This window comes from Leuciscus leuciscus, assembly GCF_965113295.1.
Source record: "Leuciscus leuciscus genome assembly, chromosome: 17".
Taxonomy (NCBI): Eukaryota; Metazoa; Chordata; class Actinopteri; order Cypriniformes; family Leuciscidae; genus Leuciscus; species Leuciscus leuciscus.
In genome coordinates, this window is record NC_138741.1 from 36,042,679 (window position 1) to 36,067,215 (window position 24,537).

At 39.8% G+C, this 24,537-nt stretch overlaps 2 protein-coding genes across 2 annotated transcripts in view; one reads left to right on the forward strand and one right to left on the reverse strand.

Annotated features, from left to right (window-relative positions):
* Positions 1-24,537, forward strand: part of LOC309479461 (uncharacterized protein) — a 227,363-nt gene that overhangs the window by 156,229 nt on the left and 46,597 nt on the right. The gene's annotated exons all lie outside the window — the stretch shown is intronic.
* Positions 1-24,537, reverse strand: part of LOC309478984 (uncharacterized protein) — a gene marked incomplete at its 5' end in the record, with an annotated part of 33,202 nt that overhangs the window by 8,424 nt on the left and 241 nt on the right. The window contains 6 exons of the mRNA XM_082142829.1: positions 15,195-15,413; positions 19,390-19,582; positions 20,200-20,224; positions 21,446-21,601; positions 23,404-23,603; positions 23,683-23,790. Of these exons, the coding sequence (XP_081998955.1) occupies positions 15,195-15,413; positions 19,390-19,582; positions 20,200-20,224; positions 21,446-21,601; positions 23,404-23,603; positions 23,683-23,790 (901 nt within the window). The remainder of the gene's footprint in view (positions 1-15,194; positions 15,414-19,389; positions 19,583-20,199; positions 20,225-21,445; positions 21,602-23,403; positions 23,604-23,682; positions 23,791-24,537) is intronic.

Genomic DNA, 24,537 nt, shown 5'->3' on the forward strand with positions numbered 1-24,537 from the left:
CACAGGGTGTTTACAGATATAAACTAGTTCAATTCAAGACTTTAAGACCTTTTAATGAAACTTAAAACCAAACCTGTGATGGAAATACACATAATTACATACGTATATACAGTGAACTTTTCATATAAGCAGACAATATCCGATTTATAAAAAGATCCCAGTAAAGCATCGTATCACCAAGATTTTTGGTTGTGTAAACAGTTTATTCCGAAGAAATATTTTCATCAGCGATCTATACGTTTTTGTATACTTAAATCTGCATATTTTTTATATTTTTGACATTGTTTTTTACTTTATTAAAGGGGTCATATAATGCCATTTTTGTACAAGCTAATATGATTCTTTAGGGTCTAAATTAAAAGTTTGTAATATACTTTAATTAAAAATTCTCATTAGTATTGTAAGAAAACACTAATTTTACCTGGTCAAAAACAGCTCTGTTTTCAGCACGCCGTTTAAGTGCATGTGTCTTTAAATGATAATGAGCTTTGCTCACCCCATCCCTCTGTTCTGTGTGTACACCGTAACACAATAACACAATAACCAATAACGCGTTGTTCATTATAAACGTGGGATTATGAATTATATAGAGAACGTCGTACATAAAAAACATGCCGTAATGTACCCTGAGTGTAAACAGCTGCATTCATCGTGAAGCGTGCTAGCGATTTGCAAAGATTAATATAAAGGTTAATAAACCGTGTGACGTCACATGGTCGAACGGCTTGATATGAGACGGGAAAACATAAGAAGATAAAAAAAAAAACACTGGATGGATTTTTATCATTTTATGATGGTTGTGTACAGGCACTGCCAACACACATTTCAGTGCAATCAACTTACAAAAGTGCATGTACCATAGGGCTGCACGATATTGGGAAAAAATGACATTGCGATATTTAATTTTTCTGCGATATATATTGCGATATGAAATCTAATCTATTTTTTTCTTATAAACAAAAATGGGGTAAGCACACTTACATTCTCATTTTAAATGATTTAAACATCAGAGTATTATTTAAATTAGAGTAAATTATTTGTTTGTAACTTTAGGATATGGTTTGAATTGTTAACATTAGTTAATGTATCTAATAACTAACATGAACTTACCATGAGCAATACTTTTGTTACTGTATTTATTAATATTTGTTTATCTTAGTTTATAAAAATACAGCTGTTCATTGTTTGGTAATGTTACTTCACAGTGCATTAACTATGTTAACAAATACTGTACAACTTTTGATTTCAATAATGTAGGCTATAGCCTAAATGTTGAAATTAACAATGTTGTGGAAGTGCAGTTTACTAATAGTAAATGTTAACTAATGTAGTTAAATAGTTTAATAAATAGAACATTATTGTAAAGTGTTACAGATTTTTTAATACACCAATTCAGACGTCTCGTGAGTTCAGTGTTGGACAGGTCAGTTGTTTAAACCATTCATTAAATTGAATCGGTTCAAAGGAATCATTAGTTCGCGAATCGGACGTGTAGTCTACGGCACGCGCTGTCTTTATCTCAGCAGTTTAGGATATCGCACAAGATTTGCCAACACAGAAAACATTTCATCACTGGATAGTTTTTTGTTGTTGTTGTTGTTGTTGTGCGACTTCGTGTCAATTGATTTTGATTAATTAGGGACCGTTCGGTATTTATGGAAGGGGCCACCGGAGGAAAATAGGGGAGGGTCATGTCTTTTTATTTTTTGTTGAGGGGAGGGTCATCCAACTTTTTAGGGGAGGGTCACCCAACTTTTATATTCATGAAAACAGCAACATTTCAAAGTGGCTTGTTTGGTGCTATTTTTTTTTCATTTAGCTCCATGTTGATCTCGCGTTATCAGCCCCCCTTCAATATCAGATGGGTCTGACCCAACAAAAATCCAGTTTGGCGCTGTTTGACAGTGCGCGCGCACTTCAGTTCACGCTTAGAAAAAGTGCATCATGTCAGAACAGAATGCCAAAGAAATGTTTACCCGGCAAAGCTTTAAACAGGGATGCAAACAGCGAGCTTTTCGGCGCCTCGCGCTTTCTTCATGTCAGTTTGGGTGACTTGGGTCAGAGAGGGTCTGATTATAATTTCACAAAGTCATCTGAAGCCATTCCATAGCTTAATGTGAGGTACAGAAGTCTATTTACATCATTAAATTAAAGTTTACGGAAACTCGTTTTCCCTCTGCGCTGTCAATCATTCTCCATTCAGTATTCAAACAGCGCGCGCGCCTCGTCCGGTTACAGCAGGATGCACGGTAAAACTCTCTCCAATTTGGATTTGCATAAAATAACTTTATTTTGTGTATTTGTATTTTACGTTTGTTGCTGTTGTTAACCGACTCGCGTGTGCCTGTTAGATCACACATATCACAGGGACTATAAATCGGCATCAAACTCACAATAACTAATTTAAAACTGTGAAGAAACAAATGATCAATAAACTGTTGGACAGATATAACGTACTCTAGGATTTCCGCGCTCGACATTCTTCGCTTTGTGCAGTGAACTTTTAAATGCGCACTTGTGCTGCTGTGCAGCGCTGCACACTGTGACTCCATGTTGCTTTGAGCACATCATTCTGCACCCGCGATGCACATATACGCGCTTTGTGCGCTCTGTTTTGAAGCGTTTCATATTATCATGGTTTTGTGCACTGAAAGATTTTTAAAGGCACATATTTTTTATACCTAGCCTGCACAATAATTTAATTGTAGCCTATATTAATACACTCACCTAAAGGATTATTAGGAACACCTGTTCAATTTCTCATTAATGCAATGATCTAATCAACCAATCACATGGCAGTTGATTCAATGCATTTAGGGGTGTGGTCCTGGTCAAGACAATCTCCTGAACTCCAAACTGAATGTCAGAATGGGAAAGAAAGGTGATTTAAGCAATTTTGAGCGTGGCATGGTTGTTGGTGCCAGACGGGCCGGTCTGAGTATTTCACAATCTGCTCAGTTACTGGGATTTTCACGCACAACCATTTCTAGGGTTTACAGAGAATGGTGTGAAAAGGGAAAAACATCCAGTATGCGGCAGTCCTGTGGGCGAAAATGCCTTGTTGATGCTAGAGGTCAGAGGAGAATGGGCCGACTGATTCAAGCTGATAGAAGAGCAACTTTGACTGAAATAACCACTCGTTACAACCGAGGTATGCAGCAAAGCATTTGTGAAGCCACAACACGCACAACCTTGAGGCGGAAGGGCTACAACAGCAGAAGACCCCACCGGGTACCACTCATCTCCACTACAAATAGGAAAAAGAGGCCACAATTTGCACGAGCTCACCAAAATTGGACAGTTGAAGACTGGAAAAATGTTGCCTGGTCTGATGAGTCTCGATTTCTGTTGAGACATTCAGATGGTAGAGTCAGAATTTGGCGTAAACAGAATGAGAACATGGATCCATCATGCCTTGTTACCACTGTGCAGGCTGGTGGTGGTGGTGTAATGGTGTGGGGGATGTTTTCTTGGCACACTTTAGGCCCCTTAGTGCCAATTGGGCATCGTTTAAATGCCACGGCCTACCTGAGCATTGTTTCTGACCATTGTCCATCCCTTTATGACCACCATGTACCCATCCTCTGATGGCTACTTCCAGCAGGATAATGCACCATGTCACAAAGCTCGAATCATTTCAAATTGGTTTCTTGAACATGACAATGAGTTCACTGTACTAAAATGGCCCCCACAGTCACCAGATCTCAACTCAATAGAGCATCTTTGGGATGTGGTGGAACGGGAGCTTCGTGCCCTGGATGTGCATCCCACAAATCTCCATCAACTGCAAGATGCTATCCTATCAATATGGGCCAACATTTCTAAAGAATACTTTCAGCACCTTGTTGAATCAATGCCACGTAGAATTAAGGCAGTTCTGAAGGCGAAAGGGGGTCAAACACAGTATTAGTATGGTGTTCCTAATAATCCTTTAGGTGAGTGTATATAGCCTACACTTCTGAATTCTTGACATTCATACTGTATATAAATATAAAATTGTGAAATGTATGATTGCCTGATTGAATTTTATAAGAGTAGCCTACTAATAGTAATTTGTTTTTATTAACATGTTTAGATTTTATCAAATTACTGTGCAGATTTTTTCAAGAATTACTCTTTGATGCTGATTTGATGCTGATTTATATACTCACTAAGTTTAATAAAAAATACATAATACATTTATGTAATATTTAAAGGTGTTAACGGTAATCTTACACTGCAAAATGACAACTTGCAAAGGATTAAATTCATCACAATTATGTAAGTATCTGGATATTTGCCGCGGGGCGAGGGCTTCGATAACCTGTTTAAAGCAATTTAAGTTAACATAATAAAATACGTAGACATACACCATAAAAACTAGTTAAACTAGTAAATTCGTTAAAATTGGGCGATTCCAGTGTTATGGACGTGACATTTGCAGTCAAAACTTGAAATATAAATTCTCAGAAAATGCATTTAATACCAATATTTTGAAACGTCTGAAAGGAGTCAAGACATTAGAAAAATATCAGTCTACACATGCGTTTTATATTTAATATGAGGGAAATACACATGTGACGTGACACAAACAATCTTTAACTTTTAAATGGCAAAATATTTTTTAGTAATTCTAGGCTATAAATTACACTGTGCAAACCAAAAGATATATACCCACCGGATGAATAAAGATCGGCCTCCACAGAACATAAAATATTATTTTTATTTAATTTTTCGTGTTCGCATTTATGTGTGTAAAAAAAAAAAAAAAAAATGTTACGGGCTCAGTTCTCCATTACGGACATGACTGCTCTGAAAGCGACTTTCACAGAGACCTCAAACAGAAAGCACAAAGCCTTTCTTTAAAGTGAATTTCGTTTTTTTATTAATTGAATCTTAATTTTAATCAATGTTTCATCTGGATTTAATAAATAAGAAGTAAATATAGTAGAAAATAGATAATCATGACACGGAGGCGCGGGCGAGTGAACTGGACTCTTGTCTCATAAATGAACCGAAACTCAGCGTAAGGTAGGCTACTTGCCTCACAGACCTGAGAAATATATAGAAAGCTTGAAATGTCTACTTTTAAACAGAACAATTCAAAACGAAGGAAAACAGACTGCTTTCTGCTTATGAAATGTGCATTTCTCTCTGGCGCGTTCTGAGAAGATCGCGACGCATCGTCAACTTCATCTTTGCAGTCGACACAGAAAACACTTGTTTATTAATAAACAATTAAAATGTCTCCATATTTGACATATTAAAATCATTACTTTTGCCGGTTCTTTGTGACAGCTTTAGATGCTTGTTGGCAGCGCCACCCACTCACATGTTGAACGAGTCACACCGCATCAGCACCGAAAACATGATTGTTTTCAAATCTAAAATAAAAAATCGTGATACGAACCGAATCGTTGGTTTGGTCTATCGTTACAGCCCTAGTAAGATGAGAAAGCAAGAGTTTATGGTTTAAAAAAAAACAATGGCTATATGAACATCTTTGCCAAGCGCAAACAAGAAGTAGGATAATCAATAAATTATCGGGGAGGGTCATGCCTTTTTTCACAATCATTTTGGAGGGTCATAGAAAAATGTATTGCTGGCGAAGGGAGGGTCATGTATTTTTTGACAACAGATCTCAAAACTCCTCCGGTGGCCCCTTAAATAAAAAACGAACAGTCCCTTATGCGCGAGGGAGAGAGAGCAAGACAGCGCTCGTGTTGTTTGAAGACGGTGAAGGTGAGCGCGCGCACGGCCGGGGCTCTCTCGCTCTCTCTCTCTGCTCGTTCTTATATGCGTCCGGTTAAACTGACAGGACTTAAAAACACATGCAAATGATAAACTTTCACTCTATGATGGTTAAGCTGTGCAATTAATCCGCGAATCACATGCGTCAAGGGCCGGGGAGCAGCTGGCCCGTACGGTTAATGAATCAATCACGGATCAACTACGACAGCCTACATCGCACATCCTGCGATGTGACTATCGTGGATTCGTACATCGCGATATCGATGCTTAAACGACACATCGTGCAGCCCTACCATTATATGACCCCTTTAAATGTATCTTTCATGTCAAATTCTTACATTTGATAAATGAATTCAATATGCACTATAGAGCTGTTACCAATTAAACAAAATACTGTATACTGCAAAATTACAACTGCAATAAATAATGCTATGAGATTAATATTTTTTTTTAAAATAATATACAAATAAGAACTTACTGAGTGAGTCAAATCATTCCTTCAAAACGCTGAATCGTTTAGTAAGAGGACAGCGCTACTGCTTGGAGATACGCAATAGTTCTGCTCTGATCTTCGGTAAAACAGAACAAAAATATTCAATATTGTGTCTAAAATGCAAGTAATTTAATAATAACTACTTACTTGTTAATTGAATTAAAATCCCTTGTCCCATTATGTTAACTATATCATTTGTTATAAATAAAAAAAACTCAACATTTAGAATTTTTACCTCAGGACATTTCTTCTGTGAGTTTCTTTATGCGTGTCGTTACGCTCATTTGTTTTGATTTCTCCACTAAAGTCTCTCTCGCTCTCTGTCTCTCTCGCTCTCTCTCTCTCTCTCTCTCTCTCTGTCTCTCTCTCTCTCTCTGTCTCTCTCTCTCTCTCTCTGTCTCTCTCTCTCTCTCTGTCTCTCTCTCTCTCTCTCTCTGTCTCTCTCTCTCTCTCTGTCTCTCTCTCTCTCTCTGTCTCTCTCTCTGTCTCTCTCTCTCTCTCTCTGTCTCTCTGTCTCTCTCTCTCTCTCTGTCTCTCTCTCTGTCTCTCTCTCTCTCTCTCTCTCGTCTCTCTCTCTGTCTCTCTCTCTCTCTCTCTGTCTCTCTCTCTCTCTCTGTCTCTCTCTCTCTCTCTCTGTCTCTCTCTCTCTCTCTGTCTCTCTCTCTCTCTGTCTCTCTCTCTCTCTCTCTCTCTCTGTCTCTCTCTCTCTCTCTCTCTCTCTCTGTCTCTCTCTCTGTCTCTCTCGCTCTCATTTCATTTATTAGTTCATTTCATTTATTAGTTCACCCCACACATAATATCAGGACAAATGGCACAAATCAGATAGCACATATATTCATGTGTGAGACAGGTCTCCCAAAGAAGCTATCCAAGCTTATAATAGGGAGCCTGAGGACATATTGACATAATACATTAAAAACAAATACTTAAACTGAACAAACAGAAAAAAAAAAAAAAAAAATTTAACACCAATCACACAACAGTGATATCATACCAAAATGCACAATACAACATAAAACACAAAAAAGTAAATCAGGACAATGCTTTTAGAATCTACTATGATCTGGGTAGGCTACTGAATACGGTATAGATACAAGCGTAACAATTCCTTTTTTAATAATTTCTTAAAGATGAATACAGAGTTCAACACCTTCAGCTTGCCATCTAGCTCATTCCAAATCTTTGGACCTCTACTTGTAATGCTCAAACTTGCACGTTTGAGTCTTCTATTTTTACCAGTGATCAGGTATTTATTCCTAGTGGCATGAGCGTGAAGCGGACTACTAATTGGAATGAGCTGAGATAGCCTGCTATTTGTCACATTAACCACTTGGTGCATAATGCACGCATTGTGGTATATATTCAACTCAGTAAGCCGGAGGAGACCAAAACAGTGAAAGAGGGGTCTTGTGGGAGTGTTGTACAGAGACCACGACATGGCTCGTATTATCTTCTTTTGTAGACTTATTAATTTATTTAAGTGACTCGGATAAGTATTACACCAAATTACATTGCAGTAGGTAATGTGAGGTTCAAACAGAGTTTTGTACAGGGTGAGAAGAGCAGGTAATGTAAGATAGTGCCGTATTCTAAAGAACAGACCAACATATTTTGAGAGCTTCTGCGTCAAGTGATCAATGTGGCATTTAAAATTTAGACATTTATCAATGTAAACCCCCAAAAACTTTGTGGAGGTAACTGGTAGTATCTCCTCATCATTTACTTTGAGGCAAAACTGTTTTGTGGCTGATGCCCTTATATTTGATTGGAACACTATATAATTTGTTTTTTTAATATTAAGAGATAATTTATTGCACTTGAACCAGACAGCAATTTTTTGTAGTTTGAATTGAAAAACTTTATTAATCCCAGTAGGGAAACTAATTTGCTACCAACCATACAGCCATCAGACACGATACACAACTAACAGACAAGTACATAATTCTGGATTAATAGACGACTACTAGCCTAAGCGCTGATTACGAGACACAATTTGAGAGATTCATTTTCACAATCAACAAATACTAAAAACAACACTTTAAGAGACAAGAATAATACTCAACAATCAGCAATGTTGGTTAAAAAGTCTGACCGCTGCTGGAACAAAAGACCTTCTCATGCGCTCACTAGAGCACCGTGGCATTATCAGTCGCTCACTAAAAGAGCTTCTGAGACCTTTAAACAAATTGTGCAGTGGATGGCCTTCAAAAAGCAGGACCATTTTTAATTTGGAACTAATCCTCTTCTCAACAGTAATCTCTAAAACATCTGGATTAAGACCAATAACTGAACCTGCTCTCTTGATTAGCTTATTTATCCTATTTTTGTCCTCAGCAGATATACTGCCCCCCCAGACAAGTACAGCATAGAAAAGAACACTGGCTAAAATCCCTTGATAAAAGACATTTAAGAACTTTGTGCTTATGTTGAATGATCTGAGTTTTCTCAAAAAGAAAAGTCTCGACTGAGCCTTCTTCATTAAAACATTAGTATTCTCTTTCCAGTTTAGTTTGTCATCCACATAGACACCTAAATATTTATATGACTTCACAATTTCAATCACCTGACCATTAATTGTAACCGGAAGGACCTTCTCTTTTTTCTTTCTAAAATCAATCACAAGTTCCTTAGTTTTCCCTACGTTCAATTTCAAAAAATTTGTCTCACACCAGTTGTAAAAAGACTGCACCTCCCTTCTATAGGCAAGATCATCATCCTGATTAAGTAGACCCACTAAAGCAGTGTCATCAGAGAATTTTTGTACCCAGCAAGATGATTGACTATGCCTATAGTCAGCAGTATAAAGTGAAAACAAAAATGGGGATAAAACTGTACCCTGAGGTGCTCCTGTGTTAGTTAGAATAGTATCAGAATATTTGTTACCGATCCTAACAAACTGTGGTCGTGCTAACAGGTAATCTAAAATCCAAGAAATGGTTGTGTTATGTAATTTAAAATCAATTAGTTTACTAGCTAAAATGTGTGGCTGTATAGTATTAAAAGCACTCGAAAAGTCAAAAAACATGATCCTAACGGAACTGGCAGTAATTTCAAGATGACTGTAAATATTTTGTAACATATATAGTAGTGCATCATCTACCCCCACACCCTTCCTATAAGCAAATTGCAAAGGATCCTGAAATGCAGACACCTGCCTTGTCAGATGATCTAGTACAACCCTCTCAAAACACTTCATAATATGCGAAGTCATAGCTATAGGTCTCAAATTAGAAAGATTGTTAGCCACCCTAGCTTTTTTGGGCATAGGGACAAGACATGATGTTTTCCACATAACCGGGATTTTAGCGGAAGACAGAGACAAAGAAAATAATGACTAAAGGACAGAGCACAGCTGGTCAGCACACACTTTTAGGGTACGAGGATGAACACCATCAGGGCCTGCAGCCTTATTTGGTTTAGTACGCCTTAGCTGCTGGCGAACCTCTTCAGCGTTAAGAATAATAGCAGGACTACAGTCCTCAGAGCTGCTTTGCCTAAGGTTTGAAATAACATTATCATGAAGTGATGAAAAATCTAGTTCATCAAACCTTGCAAAAAAAGTATTGGCATCATTTGCCTGTAGACCCAAATTACATAAACTGGGTCTACTGGTCCCATATCCAGTAATAGACTTCATACCATTCCATAGCCCTCTTGTGTTACAGGACATGTTTCCTTCAACCTTTTCCTTATACTTAATTTTGCTCTGTCTAATAATGACTTTTAACTCTCTTTGAGCATTTTTAATTCTTTCTTTGTCACCACTATAAAAAGCAGATTTCTTTTTATTTATAGCTGCCTTAACTTCTCTGGTCACCCACGGTTTGTTATTGGGAAATATCTTGATCAGTTTACAAGGGATTATAGACTCAACACAATAATTAATATAACAAGTCACTTTTTCAGAAATACTATCCGGATCACAGTCTCCATCAAAAAACACAGTCCAGTCTGTGCATTCAAAGCACCCTCTTAGTGTTTCACAGGCATCCTCTGACCAGATGTGCACAGTCTTTGACGTTATCGGCTGTTTCCGTATCACCGGGGTGTATTTAGACGTCATAATTATCAGGTTATGGTCCGATTTACCCAGCGGTGGAAGCGATTTAACAGCATAGCCATCCTTAACGTTCGTATAGAACAAGTCAATAGTTTTGTCCCCCCTCGTAGGACATGTCACCATTTGTTTAAAAGACGGCAAAATAGTGGAAAGAGAGCAGTGATTAAAGTCCCCGTTTATGATAACCAGCGCGTCGGGAGAGGGGCGCTGTAATTCATGCGCAATTTTCGAAATAGTCTCAGTGGCAGATTTCCCATTACCCGAAGGGGGAATATACACTACCATAACAATGACATGGGAAAACTCCCTGGGTAAGTAGTAAGGTCGACAGCTTACTGCAATAAGCTCAATATTCGAGTCACAAACTCTCTTTTTTACCGTAACATGTTGAGGATGACACCACCGGTCATTCACGTACAAGCAGACACCTCCACCTTGCTTTTTACCAGTGTTTGCCTGATCTCTGTCCATCCTATGAAGTGCGAAACCTTCCATCTCCACATGAGAATCTGGTATCCTGTCGGACAGCCACGTCTCGGAAAAACAGAATAAACTGGTCTGCCGGAACATACGGTCAAACTTCATACAAGCTGTCAACTCATCCGCCTTGTTGACAAGGGAGCGGACGTTCCCCATAATAACCGAAGGTAGAACAGGTTTGTATCCCCGGCAGCGATTTCCTACCCGGACACCTCCTCTGCTGCCCCTCTTCCTTCCTTTAGCCCTAGGCTTAATATCTGTCAGATCAGCATCTTGATCCAGTGATCCTGGTACAGAATCACGCAGTTGAAGAAGCTCATGCCGGCTGTACGTTATGAGAGGCGGGCCAGGCTCTCTCATCACCTGGAATGTTGATGTTGTTTGTGCGGCTTTCCAAACAATCAGTGTCCACAGCCACAGAAGGCAAACAACAGTACGATTGTTGAATACAAACATAATTATGTCGTCAGGGATCGATCACGCTAATAATCCAGAATTAAAAACTTCCGAGGAATAACAAAAACACATAAAAAACACAGATGTTCTGACACAATGGTAGCAGAGTCGCCAGCAAGGGGGCGGCGCCTCCGGGAGATTAAAGATTAAAGATTGAAGTTCTTCACTTAAAAGAATTTGTAAGTCACCTGAATTTTTATGTGAGAAGAACAAATTGGTGTCGTCTGCAAACATCACCTTTTGGAATACTTGAGAGGAATTCACAAAGTCATTTATATATATGTTGAATAGTAATGGACCTAATATTGAGCCTTGGGGAACCCCATATTTAATTTCTTTATTTTGAGATATATGGTTATTAATCATCACATATTGTTTACGACCATATAGGTAACTTTTAAACCAGTCAAGTGCTACTCCTCTAACGCCATAGTGATGTAATTTCTCTAAAAGAATATTAAAATCAATAGTGTCAAATGCCTTGGATAGGTCAAGGAAAACACCAACTCCACAATCACCCTGATCTAGAGAATCATTGATTTTTTCGATAAGGTCTAAAACAGCCATAAAGGTAGAGTTCTCTTTCCTGAAACCATACTGTGATCCTACTATAATATGAAGCTTATCCAAATAATGACTTAACCTAGTGTGTACCACTCTCTCTAATACCTTAGACAGAGATGGTAAAATAGAAATTGGACGATAGTTGCCCATATTATTTTTGTCACCTGATTTATAAATTGGCATAATTCTGGCAATTTTAGTCATACTTGGCACTACACCATACAAAAGTGATAGGTTAATGCAGTGTGTAAGTGGCTGTGCTATTATATCTGCAACAGCTATCATAATTTTACTACATATTCCATCAACCCCTCCTGTACGAGAGCTCTTTAAATTTGTAATAATTTTATGAATTTCAGTTTTATCAGTAGGTTTCATAAAAAAAGATTGTTTATAATTTCCATTGAGATAGTGTCTAAAAGAGGATCCGTTAGGAGGTCTGATTTTTTTTGCGAGATCTTCACCCAAGGAGACAAAGTAATCATTGAAACTATCAGCTAATGAAAGTGAATTGTCATTCGAACATTCGGGTAGCACAGCTGACTTCTGGCCCCTGTTTAGAACTTTATTCAACACAGCCCAGGTCCTTTTGGAGTCACCTTGGGCTGCATTTATATGTTCGGTATAATACATTTGTTTACTCTTCCTCATAATATGAGTGAGTTTATTTCTAAACTTAAAATATTTACTTTTATTTTCATCATTGGGATTTTTCCTGTAAACCTTATAAAGTTTATTTTTATGTTTGATAGAATTGAGAATCCCTTTAGTAAGCCAAGGGTGATGATCATCATTTCTGCATATGACAGTCTTCACTGGAATAGTATTATGAATGGACTCCGTTAATTCGTGAATTAGACTGTCATAGGCAGTCTCTGGATCACGGGTTTCATACACACTAGTCCAAACCTTGCTCTCCAAATTATTACGGAGCTGTTGTAATGTTCTATCATTCAGGACACTGATCTTTATCTTACAACGTTTAGGTGGAGGTTTGGATGCCAGGTTTAAAGATAGCACAATTGGGTAGTGATCAGATATATCAGTCACAACCACACCTGACTCCAACCTCAAGTTTTGTATGTTTGTGATAATATTATCAATGATAGACTTGGATGAGTGAGTTACTCTAGTATATCTATTAATAGTCGGTATAAAGGAGGAGGAGTGAAGAGTGTTCATGAAATCATTTTTAATAGATCCATCCCTAGAGATATCAATATTAAAATCCCCGAGGATTATACAGTTTCGATTTTTCCTGTTGATATCAAAAAGAGTTTCCTCAAATTTACTAGTAAAAGTAATAGGATTCAGATCAGGGGGGCGATACACAATGCCAACGATAAGATTACTAGTTGCATTGATACTTATATCCACAAACAATGAATCTATTTGTTCATCATCCAAGGCCAAATTGTCACAGACATTGGCCTGGAATCTTGATTTAACATAAAGACACACACCTCCACCCATTCTACCTAATCTGTTCTTGTAGTAAAGTTTATAGCCCTTAAGGTTTAGAGAATCACAGTATGACCTATCATTTAACCAGGTTTCACTACAAGCAATTACATCAAAGCTACAACCTGATGCAGACAGCATTGACACTAATTGATCGTAATGTTTGGTTAGGCTTCTGATATTGATATGGACCACCGAAAAGTTATTATTCATACTTAAGTGTTTAAGATTTTCTAAGTCATACTGCTTGCAAGTGGTATATGCACCTATGTCACTACAGAGCCGAACCTCCTCATCTAGATCATCCGAATCATCCAAACCCATCAAAAAACAGTAGACCTAATCCTACATCCAGCATCCATGATAAGGCATATACACATAAAGCATTTATTCCTAAATACAACAAATAATCAAAAAAAATACAAATACACTTGCCTAGGTGTACTCTCTTTTGCACCTTGCTCCATTTACACCCACACCCACACACACCCTCACATCCACACCCACTCACAACCACAAGTTGATTTATGTAGGGCACAAACTGACACATTTGTACCATTGGATGGTGATCTCAACACCCACATTTATAAGTATAATTCATTAATCAATCATGAGTATGCATAAGTAATTTTTGTTCAAATAAGAAGCCAAAAAAAAAATAAAGACAGTAGAAAATAAAAAGTAAAATAAAAGTAAAAGGTATGCCTTATTGACAGTTCTCAAAGCCGTTTAACACAAGGACTAAGCCTTTTCAAATAACCACACAGGTCACCAGCCAGCCAGTTTAAGGCAATGTCTTAACTCTTAACGTATTGCATTGCTTCTGGAACCGAAGAAAAGTACATCCTACCTCCCTCCTTGAGTTTGATAAAAAGTCTGGCAGGGAATAGAAGCGTTGGTCTAAGTCCGCGTTTATACAACTCCGACATCACCTCTCTATATTCCTTCCGTTGCGCCACAATTTCAGGTGGATAATCCTCGTAGACTGAGATGGAATGGGATTGGAACTTCAACTGACCTCTTTTGGCCCGAGCTTCACGGATGATTTTCTCCTTTACAAGGTACTTGTGAAGCCGAATGATGACCGGCCGCGGTCTCTGACCTGGTTGTGTCTCTGTCTCTCTCTCTCTGTCTCTCTCTGTCTCTCTCTCTCTCTCTCTCTCTGTCTCTCTCTCTCTCTCTCTGTCTCTCTCTCTCTCTGTCTCTCTCTCTCTCTCTCTCTGTCTCTCTCTCTCTCTCTCTGTCTCTCTCTGTCTCTCTCTCTCTCTGTCTCTCTCTGTCTCTCTCTGTAGAAAACACTATCCATTATCAATCGCTGTTTATGTAATAAAATCAGAATCACTCGATGTGTGTTTCGATGCTTCACTGGCTATTTGACAGACATAACCGTCAGACTGGAATAAATTTTTGCGGTAATGTGACCAAAAATATTGAATACCCACCGGATCTGAATTTAAGACATTTAAAAACTTAAGGCCTTTCATTAGGAAAACTTTATTTAAGACTTTTTAAAGGCCCACTGAAGTGCCTTAGATCACGCAGCTTTGTTTGATGCGTTGACGTGATTTCCACTGAAACAGGAAGTTAAGGCGGGACATATTGAATGGCTCCTCCCCCTTTTCAAATAGCCAATAGCGTTTAGCTTACCTCACAGACTGCGAGTCGTACTTGACAGCGAATCCGAGCGCTGATGATACGCTGGATTCAATAGTAGAGGTGTGAATAAATTGTAATTAAGTTCTGAATGCTTATATCTCCTAAATGCGAATTTTGTAATTTTTTTGGAACACACCAGCTTATTCATAACCTTAAGGCTAACATATTTATAAAAGCTGAAAAAAAATACGTACATTTTGATTTCGGGGGCCATTAAGGACCCGTGGCCACCCTGTAACAGTTGCTAAAATGTATATTTTCTCTCCTTAGAAGGAAAATGAAAGCTCTTCTTACCTAGACCGTGCTCGTCACCAAAGTTCTTGACGGCCAGCCCGGTCCAGGTCTGCTCAGACACACACTTTATTATAACCTGATTTGCCTCAATGCTGTCTGGAGGAGCTGGTTTCCACAACCTCTCGACCTCTTCTGGCTTCGGGGAGTTGGTCTTCCACCCCTCCTGCGCAATCAGCCTCACCACCTTTCCAGCTGAAGCCTTGCTGTGTGTGAAGTGTGCTGAAGAAAGAGTTACATAACTTTACTCATGCGAGTCACGGTGAATTAATGGGTTAGTTCACCCAAAAATGATAATAACCTCATGATTTATTCACCATCTAGTCATCCTAGGTGTATATGACATTCTGCTTTCAGACGAATACAATCTGAGTTATATTAAACAATATCCTGGCTCTTCCAAGCTTTATAATAGCAGTGAATGGGAGCCCAAAATTTTGTTGTCTTTTGTTGTTTGAGTAGTGTTATTAGCTGCTGTCACTATGCACAGTTGCCCAATATAGTTACACATGCATGCAGCACATAAAAGCAAGTCATCTTGCACTTGAATGGTTTCACAAAGGAATCGATAAGAGGAATCGAAATTTAAATTTTATAACAAGTATCCGATTCCTGACCAAGTATTCGATTCCAGAATTGGAATCGATTTTTCGATTCCCAACCATAGTCACAGTCATATCACAGGATCTCCTCACACAGGCGAACAGAACAATTTGGCACCCTCATCCCGACTTGTGGGCCCTTCATGTATGGCCCCTCAACCGGTATCCGGGAACCTCCCGGAAAAGGTCCTAAACACTATCCGAGGCTAGAGAGCCGTCAACCGGACGGCTCTACGCTCTTAAATGGTCAGCGTTCTCCGGCTGGTGTGCAGCTCGGGACCTTGACCCTTATTAATGTGATGTACCATCAGTACTTTCCTTTCTGCAAGAGCTGATGGACACGGGCCGGACCCCCTCCACGCTCAAAGTATACGTGGCGGCCATAGCAGCCTTCCATGCTTTTGTGGCCGGCCAGTCCTTGGGAAGGAACCGACCTGGTCATGCGCTTCCTTAAATACCCCTTTTCCACCAACAAGAACCGGGTGCTGGTTCAGAGCTAGAGCTATTGCCAGTTCGGAGTTGGTTCGACTGACGAGCTTACTAAGAACCGGTTTGCGTTTCCACCGGCCAGAGAGCCACAACAGAGCTATATCTTACGTCACTGCATACGTATCATGTTGCCCAGCAACGCTAGTGCGGCAGCGCCAAACACAAACACACCAGACTTGTTCGAGATGTATCGGCTTCTCGCAGAACGATCAGCACATGAAATCAAAGCACTGCGAAAGCGATCAAAAAGCACAAGGAGTCGTATGATCTCCAAACACTCCCGCAGCTCTGATCGGTCCACGCTGCTCCGATGCATCTCGGACAAGGCATCAACAATAATAGACGTTGCGTTACTATGGATGCTCATGGGTTTGCGAAAATAAATCGGCATCCAACGCGTTCGTGCAGCTCGCCGTAACTTACATAGACGGATATTATAATCGAGCTGCTATTAGCTCGACTAGCTGCTATTTAAAAATGGCGGTCACAAGTTTCTCTTCAGCCTTGTTGGCCACGGTAACCCCGCCCCCAGCCTCTGACGCAAGCGGTTCTTTCTTGGCTCCGTTCTAGACCCTGCAATGATTTGGTGCTACTTAAGAACCAGTTTTACTGGTTCGGAGCTGGTGCTTTGGCGGTGGAAAAACAAAGAACCGATTTGAAACTAGGCTCTGGCTCCGAACCAGCACCAGCTCTGCCTTGGTGGAAAAGGGGTAAAAGGGACCAGGAGGCTTAACGCGCCTCGACCCCCCTCTATACCTGCCTGGGACCTATCCACGGTTCTCAGGGCCCTTAAGGGACCCCCTTTCGAGCCGCTTCAGTTGGATGAATTAAAGCCTCTCTCACTTAAGACTGCACTCCTGCTAGCACTAGCATCGGTCAAGCGAGTGGGCGACTTGCAAGCGCTCTCTATGAACGCTTCTGGTCTCAAATTCGGGCCTAACGACTCCAAGGTCGTCCTCAGGCCAAGACATGGTTATGTACCTAAGGTGCTCTCAGCCCCGTTCAGAGCCCAGGTCATTTCGCTATCGGTGCTTCCCTCACTGGAAGACGATATAGAATTGAGTCTACTCTGCCCTGTTAGGGCTCTCAGATTTTATCTGGAGTGTTCTGCCTCATTCAGACAGTCAGAACAGCTCTTTGTATGCTTCGGCGGCCGGACCAAAGGGCTTCCAGTCACGAAACAGAGATTATCAAGATGGATAGTGGATGCTACCTCTTTAGCCTACGCCTCAAAGGGTATGCAATGTCCCAATAGGCGTCAGGGCTCATTCCACAAGGGGTATGGCCTCTTCATGGGCTTGGACCAACTGAAGACATTTGTGCAGCGGCCGGCTGGTCTTCGCCGTCCACTTTTGTAAGATATTATAACTTGGAAGTGCCAGCACTGCAGGCACGAGTGCTTTCCATCTGAGAGGCCTCGGCCCCTGAAGGGTCCAAACTAGGCTTGTTGCGATAGTCGGTGTTACCGGTGATACACAGTGTTTAACCCACCTACCGGTCATAGCACTTGACCACCGGCACCGTCCCCATCGTGTTGAAGTTTTAGCCTATAGCAATAAAGCACTTAATTCAGTTAGTGACTACGTGCCTTCGTAATTTAGCGTAAGCGGAACGAGCGCCGCAGTAAAGCAGCAGGTGTCCGATTTCATTTATCATTTGAGGAGAGTGAGGCGAGCTAACTGGCAAAGGATGGCGGAAGATCTGGTTTCAAAGCGAAATGCAAAACCTCCTTTAATGCTGAGACAGATCCTCTGGTGTGGTGGAAAAAAATCAAAATAGGCTCCCCGTTTTGGCAAAAGTAGCCAAAAATATCTTTGTGTTTGTGCAACAAGCTGCGCATCCGAGAGAGTGTTCAGCACGATGGGAAACATAATCACCCCAACAAGATCTCTTTTGAAACCAGAAATGGTAAATATGTTGGCTTTTCTGGCCAGGAATATGTAAGAATGTATGCCACAAGCAGTGTGATCACGTTTTGTTCCCTGTTGCAATTTAAAATGAAGGTTTTTCGTTTATTGTTTCTCATTTAGCCTATTTATAATTTTTTTGTACGGTGTATGCAGTTAATAGGCCTACCTCTTTTTTTTAACAGCTTAACGCGAGTTAAATTTTTATATTAGTTTTTTTTTTTCACTTAAGTGTCAGTGATTATTCGGGTAAGCTACCTTATTTAACGAAGTTTTTGATGTTCGTTCGTTTCATATTCGATGGTTGTGCGGTGTTTTGTTTTTTTTGTGTGTTTTTTTGCTGAAAAAGGCAGGCACTTTATTTAACGAATAGTGATTTTTTAAATATAATTTCTTGTTTGATACTTGACGATGTGTGCAGTGGTTCGTTTTGTTAATAAATGCACTTTAAAGGTGTTTCATAAGTGCTTTTGTTTAGTTTATGCATGGTGTGTTAAGTTATTATTCATTTTGCAATAAAGATGTGTGTAATACAAGCGAGTTTCTTATTGTTTTGTGTATTTTTATTAAGAATAAAATAAATTAACCCATGATTAATTCAAACAAATGCTACTGAATTGCCGCTAATTAAAGTGAAAGTAAATTGAGACGTGTGCACGTCCGCATTTTCGGCCACCCGAAATCCCCGACACGCAACCCCGGTGACACTGGGATTACCGGTTTTTTTACACGTCGATTAACCGGTGGAAAAAATCCGTCACCGCAACATCCCTAGTCCAAACCACTAGATATCCCTTTGCCGGCTCCGACTCTCTCTGGTCCCCGTTGGACTCTGACTTAGATATTTTCCTTACACATACGCATGGCTTTGCTTCAGAAAGCCTTTAATAACCCCCGTAGTCGTATGGATTACTTCTATAATGGATGGATGCGCTTTTTTGGGCTTAAAATTTTAGGCTCCCATTCATTATAAATGATATTTAATGATTTTTATAATGATGCCATTATAAATCTTGGATTAGCCAGGATATTTTTTTATATAACTCTGATTGTGTTCGTCTGAAAGAAGATAGTCATATACCTAGGATGACTTGAGGGTGAGTAAATCATGGGGTAATTTTCATTTTTTGGGGTGAACTATCCCTTTAATGGCCTAGTTTGTGTCGTGTCAATGCTGTATTGGTGTATTTTGAGACTCACACAGCAGATATTGCTCTCTCTGTTTGTACTGGGAGGCTCGCCACTTATCATAAAGCACACGGTCTTCTGGAAAACCCGAGTCGACCCACTGCTTTTTCAAGGGTGGCTGACCCTCCAGAGAAACGGGAAATCTGGCTTTGAGGCAGAGAAATCTTTTCGTGAAGCGTGTTCCTCTATGCTGGATCCAGCAGAACTCAGTTCAGCCAATGAGGTGTCGTCGTCCGAGGAAGCACTGTATAAGTGATGAATAAATATAAGAAAAAACACTTGTATAAAAAGGACCAGTTGTATAAACATAGCCATTATGTTAAGACATTATCTTAAGTTCTAGTGTGACCACTAGCAGTTAGTCAGGGGCAGTCCGTTTTAATTTTCTGTATCAAATTAGGCTAATCTACGTTTTGATGTAACCAAAAAAAAAAAAAAAAAACCTATGAACAGTCTTAATGGGATAGTTCACCCCAAAATAAAAATTAGCCCATGATTTACTCACCATGAAGTCATCCTAGGAGTATATGACTTTCTTCTTTCAGACGAATACAATCTGAGTTATACTAAAAATGTCCTGGCTCTTCCCAGCCTTATAATGGCAGTGAATGGCTGTTTATGTTTTGAAGCACATAAAAAAAAGCATTTATCCATCATAAACGAACTCCACACGACTCTGCGGGGGTTAATAAAGGCCTTCTGAAGTGAAGCGATGTGTTAGTGTAAGAAAAATATCCATATTTAAAACTTTATCGACTAAAATAACTAGTTTCTGACAGACAGCTGTACGCATCGATTTACGGTAGAAGAGTGACCTCTGACCCGACGCATGATGAAATGACGAACGCTGAAGCGCAGAGGAGAGAGCAAAACACCAGTCACGAATTAGACATCTAAAACGACATTATTAGTTTTTTAAATGTGGGAGGAGCTTGAGTTTGTTGCCCAGCCCTGTTTGTTTGAACCGCGCGAGGCGTCAAAGCTTACGCTACTCCTACATCATACGTCATACATCGTCAAGTGTTACTCTTGTGGCGTAAGTCGACTTGCGTACGGCCGTCTGCCGGAAACTAGTTATTTTAGTCGATAAAGTTTTAAATATTGATATTTTTCTTACACTGACACATGGCTTCACTTCAGAAGGTCTTTATTAACCCCCGTAGAGCCGTGTGGGACACTATTATAATAATAATAATAATAATAATTCATTACATTTATATAGCGCTTTTCTCGGCACTCAAAGCGCTTTACATAGAAGGGGGGAATCTCCTCAACCACCACCAATGTGCAGCATCCACTTGGATGATGCGACGGCAGCCATATTGCGCCAGAACGCTCACCACACACCAGCTTACTGGTGGAGAGGAGACAGTGATGAAGCCAATCGGTATATGGGGATGATTAGGAGGCCATGATGGACAGAGGCCACTGGGCAAATTTGGCCAGGATGCCGGGGTTACACCCCTACTCTTTCGAAAGACATCCTGGGATTTTTAATGACCACAGAGAGTCAGGACCTCGGTTTAATGTCTCATCCGAAGGACGGTGCTCTTTGACAGTATAGTGTCCCCGTCACTATACTGGGGCATTAGGACCCACACAGACCACAGGGTGAGCACCCCCTGCTGGCCTCACTAACACCTCTTCCAGCAGCAACCTGGTTTTTCTCAGGAGGTCTCCCATCCAGGTACTAACCAGGCTCAGCCCTGCTTAGCTTCAGTGGGCAACCAGTCTTGGGCTACAGGGTGACATGGCTGCTGACAGCCATCTATCCATTATGATGGATAGATGCTTTTTTTTATGGACTTCAAAACAGAAACAGCCATTCACTGCCATTATAAAGCTTGAAAAAGCCGGGACATGTTTTAATGTAACTCTGATTGAATTCGTCTGAAAGAAGAATGTTATATACATCTAGGATGACATGAGGATGAGTAACTCATGGGGTAAATTTTATCTATGGGTGAACTATCCCTTTAAAGAAAAAAAAAAAGTATGTCTAACTTGTAAGACTAGTCTTATCGTCTTATGCAACCGGCCCCAGGTGATGTGTTGAGTGGAGACTGACCCGGACAAGGAGTCGAGGAGCTCAGCGGCGTCCACGGTGTCCTGAGGCGTTGGATTTCCAGTGTTATTGGACAGGTACAGGTTTACGGCCCTCTGTTTGTGCACCGGGAGGCTTTGTGGAGCCGATCTAAAACTCTTCACACAGGCCAGTTTATACCTGGAAGAAAACATTACATCAAATGTTAACTGTGATATGACTGTGACTAGGGTTGGGAATCGAAAATCGATTGGAATTGAATGGAATCGAATACTTGGTCAGGAATCGGATACTTGTTATAAAATGTAAATTTCGATTCCTCTTATCGATTCCTTTGAGAGCATTTCAATATGACTTTAAAACATTAAAGTGATCTGATCTGACATGTACGCAGACTGGTGCATAGATATATACACTAGATGTCGCCTTGGCTACGGTTTCGTTCCAATGAACTGCAGTCGCCAAGGCGACTTCTATTGTATATATCTATACCCGCCCGCGCTCTCAGATCACTTGGACATGGCTGTGTACAAGAGGTAACAACGATATAAATACTGTTCGTTTTCTCACACAAACCGCTCGTTTCGTGTCTTAGGCCATCAATGTGTACTTACGATGGGGAATTGTTTAATTTGGACGACGGGGAATTGTTTTAATTTGGACTCTGTGCATGCTCTTTGAGATAATGACCATAGACCTGCATTATATGACTGACAGACAAGAACGGTTTGACCTAAAAATATCAAAATTGAAACTACTGCGGAAAAAAAAGACACCTACATCTTGGATGCCCTTGAGGTAAGCTAAAACATACCAAAAATTAATTTCAAAGTCAACTATCCCTTTAAAGGTGCAGTCTGTAAGAATGACAGCTAGTGGTGGAAATAAGTACTGCAGTCCAAATTCAAAATATAGGAGATCGTTGTTTCTCTACTGTAGATTAGGCAACTCTTAAAGTGACAGCAATCTATAATAACACTAATCAAACAACAAAAGACAGAGAAAATTCGCTCATTCTTGACTGGATAACTTTTGTAACTATATTTCTAATGTATATTTTATTTATAAAGTGCAGTGCTATTTTACTTTTGATTACAGTTTTTGTACCTGAATACCTGAAAATCTTAAAACACCGTTTCAATCGTATCTTTGTTCAGTTGTATCTATTTGTTGCGATTGCTAGTATTTTATTAGTTCTTTTTTAATTACTGTGTGTGTTTACTAGTCTTTAATAATGCTTGAAATTTATATTAGTTAGGCAAGTTTTTGCTATGGTATTTTTAGCCTGTTGATTTTTGATCAAGATATTCAACTAAATGTTTTGCAGTAAGACTAAATGTGAATGATATCCCTTTTTTTTTTTTTTTTTTTTTTACCTTACTGGATTCAAAATTAGGAATCGATAAGCAGAATTGACCGTTCGCAAAGACCCGCCCCCTATAGTTACTGTTGCTATGTCCGACAAACCATGCCGCTCTCACGCCCCACCATGTTCTCACACAGTGAAAAATACATCGCGCATGATTGCAGAGCAGAGAGGACACTGACAACACACTGACAAACAGGACAGACCAGGTTACTTTTGATATGAAACAAAGTCTCAACTTTCAAATTTGGTCATTTTGTAAAGAAATTTAAACAATAAATACCGTTTTGTGGATCTTTAATGTGTCGTGACAGATCGCTGTGGCGCCTCAGTTAAAGCTTCTCGTGAACCGATCATCTCTTCTTTCTAGTTAATTTATAGCTTCAAATAAACATGAATGAACATAAGAAGGAATGTTGTTTTAACCGCGGAAAGACGTCAGTATACTCCGTTTTTCAGGTTCAAATCCTCCAACATTAATCTAGTAACTCTCCTGACTGATTTGTCGGACATAAATGGCGGATTATGATTGGTCAGATCGCCTGTCAATCAAACTCCCTGCAAAGGATCAATTGGAATCGGAATAGTTGAAATTCAAACGATACCCAACTCTAACCGTGACTGACAGGATATAGTAAAGTGTCTCCATTTACACATGGATCTGTGTAGGTACAGTACGTACATTTCATGGAGGTGGAACACGTCATGTGACACATTGGAAACAGCCTCGCCGGACGACGACACGAAAAAACCCTGGCAGAATGTTTCGAGCCTGATGTTCCCAGGCCTGATCTGCTTGTAGTACAGCTGAAAACACTGCGGAGAAACACCACAGTTACTGAATGTAAAACACAGGCGCTGTGCAATCTGCTGTTTGTATCACGCTCAAACTTACAGCTTCCTCCTCTTGTGTCAAGGCTATTTGTATGCTTGCAGTTTTCTCCTTCCTTACGCCGATCACCACCCTGCCACCGTGAGCGATCCGCTCCACCCAGTCCTCATCCTGGGAAACATCGAAAAGGTTTAGTTTAATATTGCATACGTGTCCAGCATATCCTGAGTTAACAAACTCATTAAATTGATAATTTTGTCTGTGCAAATGCCAACTGTATACATTTTGGCACAGGTGTGTATTTTTTTTGAAATTTTACTATCCCCCCCCATCCCCCATCCCCCATCCCATCCCATTTCCTTTAATAAATCTATTTGACACTAGGTACACAAAATAGTTCCTCAGGACCTTTTGGACAATTTAAACCTATTAAAACTGCAATTTTTAATCTTTCATTCTGTTAGCAAGGCTTCAAACGTAAAAATTTTCCCAGATGGTGCCATTTCTCAGGTTTGGCTTATAAAACAAATACTCGCTTTATTCTGTTTTTCTGCTTCGGCATACTATAGAGCCAACTGGATAAATTATTCAGCTATAATTGTGTGGGTGTGTTGGTATGGATGTCAGAGTGTGGTTTGTATGTGTGTAATAAAAAAATGTGTGTGTGTGCGTTTATGTGCTTTTAATATTTGAGAGAAAGAAACTATACTGCAAATCACAAATCCAACCACTGTGTGTATCAGTGGAGTTTTGCTGCATCTAATGGAGAAAATGTGTTACTGCGCCCAAACAATATCTCACTGAAAGCTCTTTTTTTGGGATCTCAACCTCAAATTTGGAGCACAACTTGTTTAGATTTATGGCTTTGATTTTTGATTTTATATCAAATATTGTTCATAAACTTAAACCTCTATAACT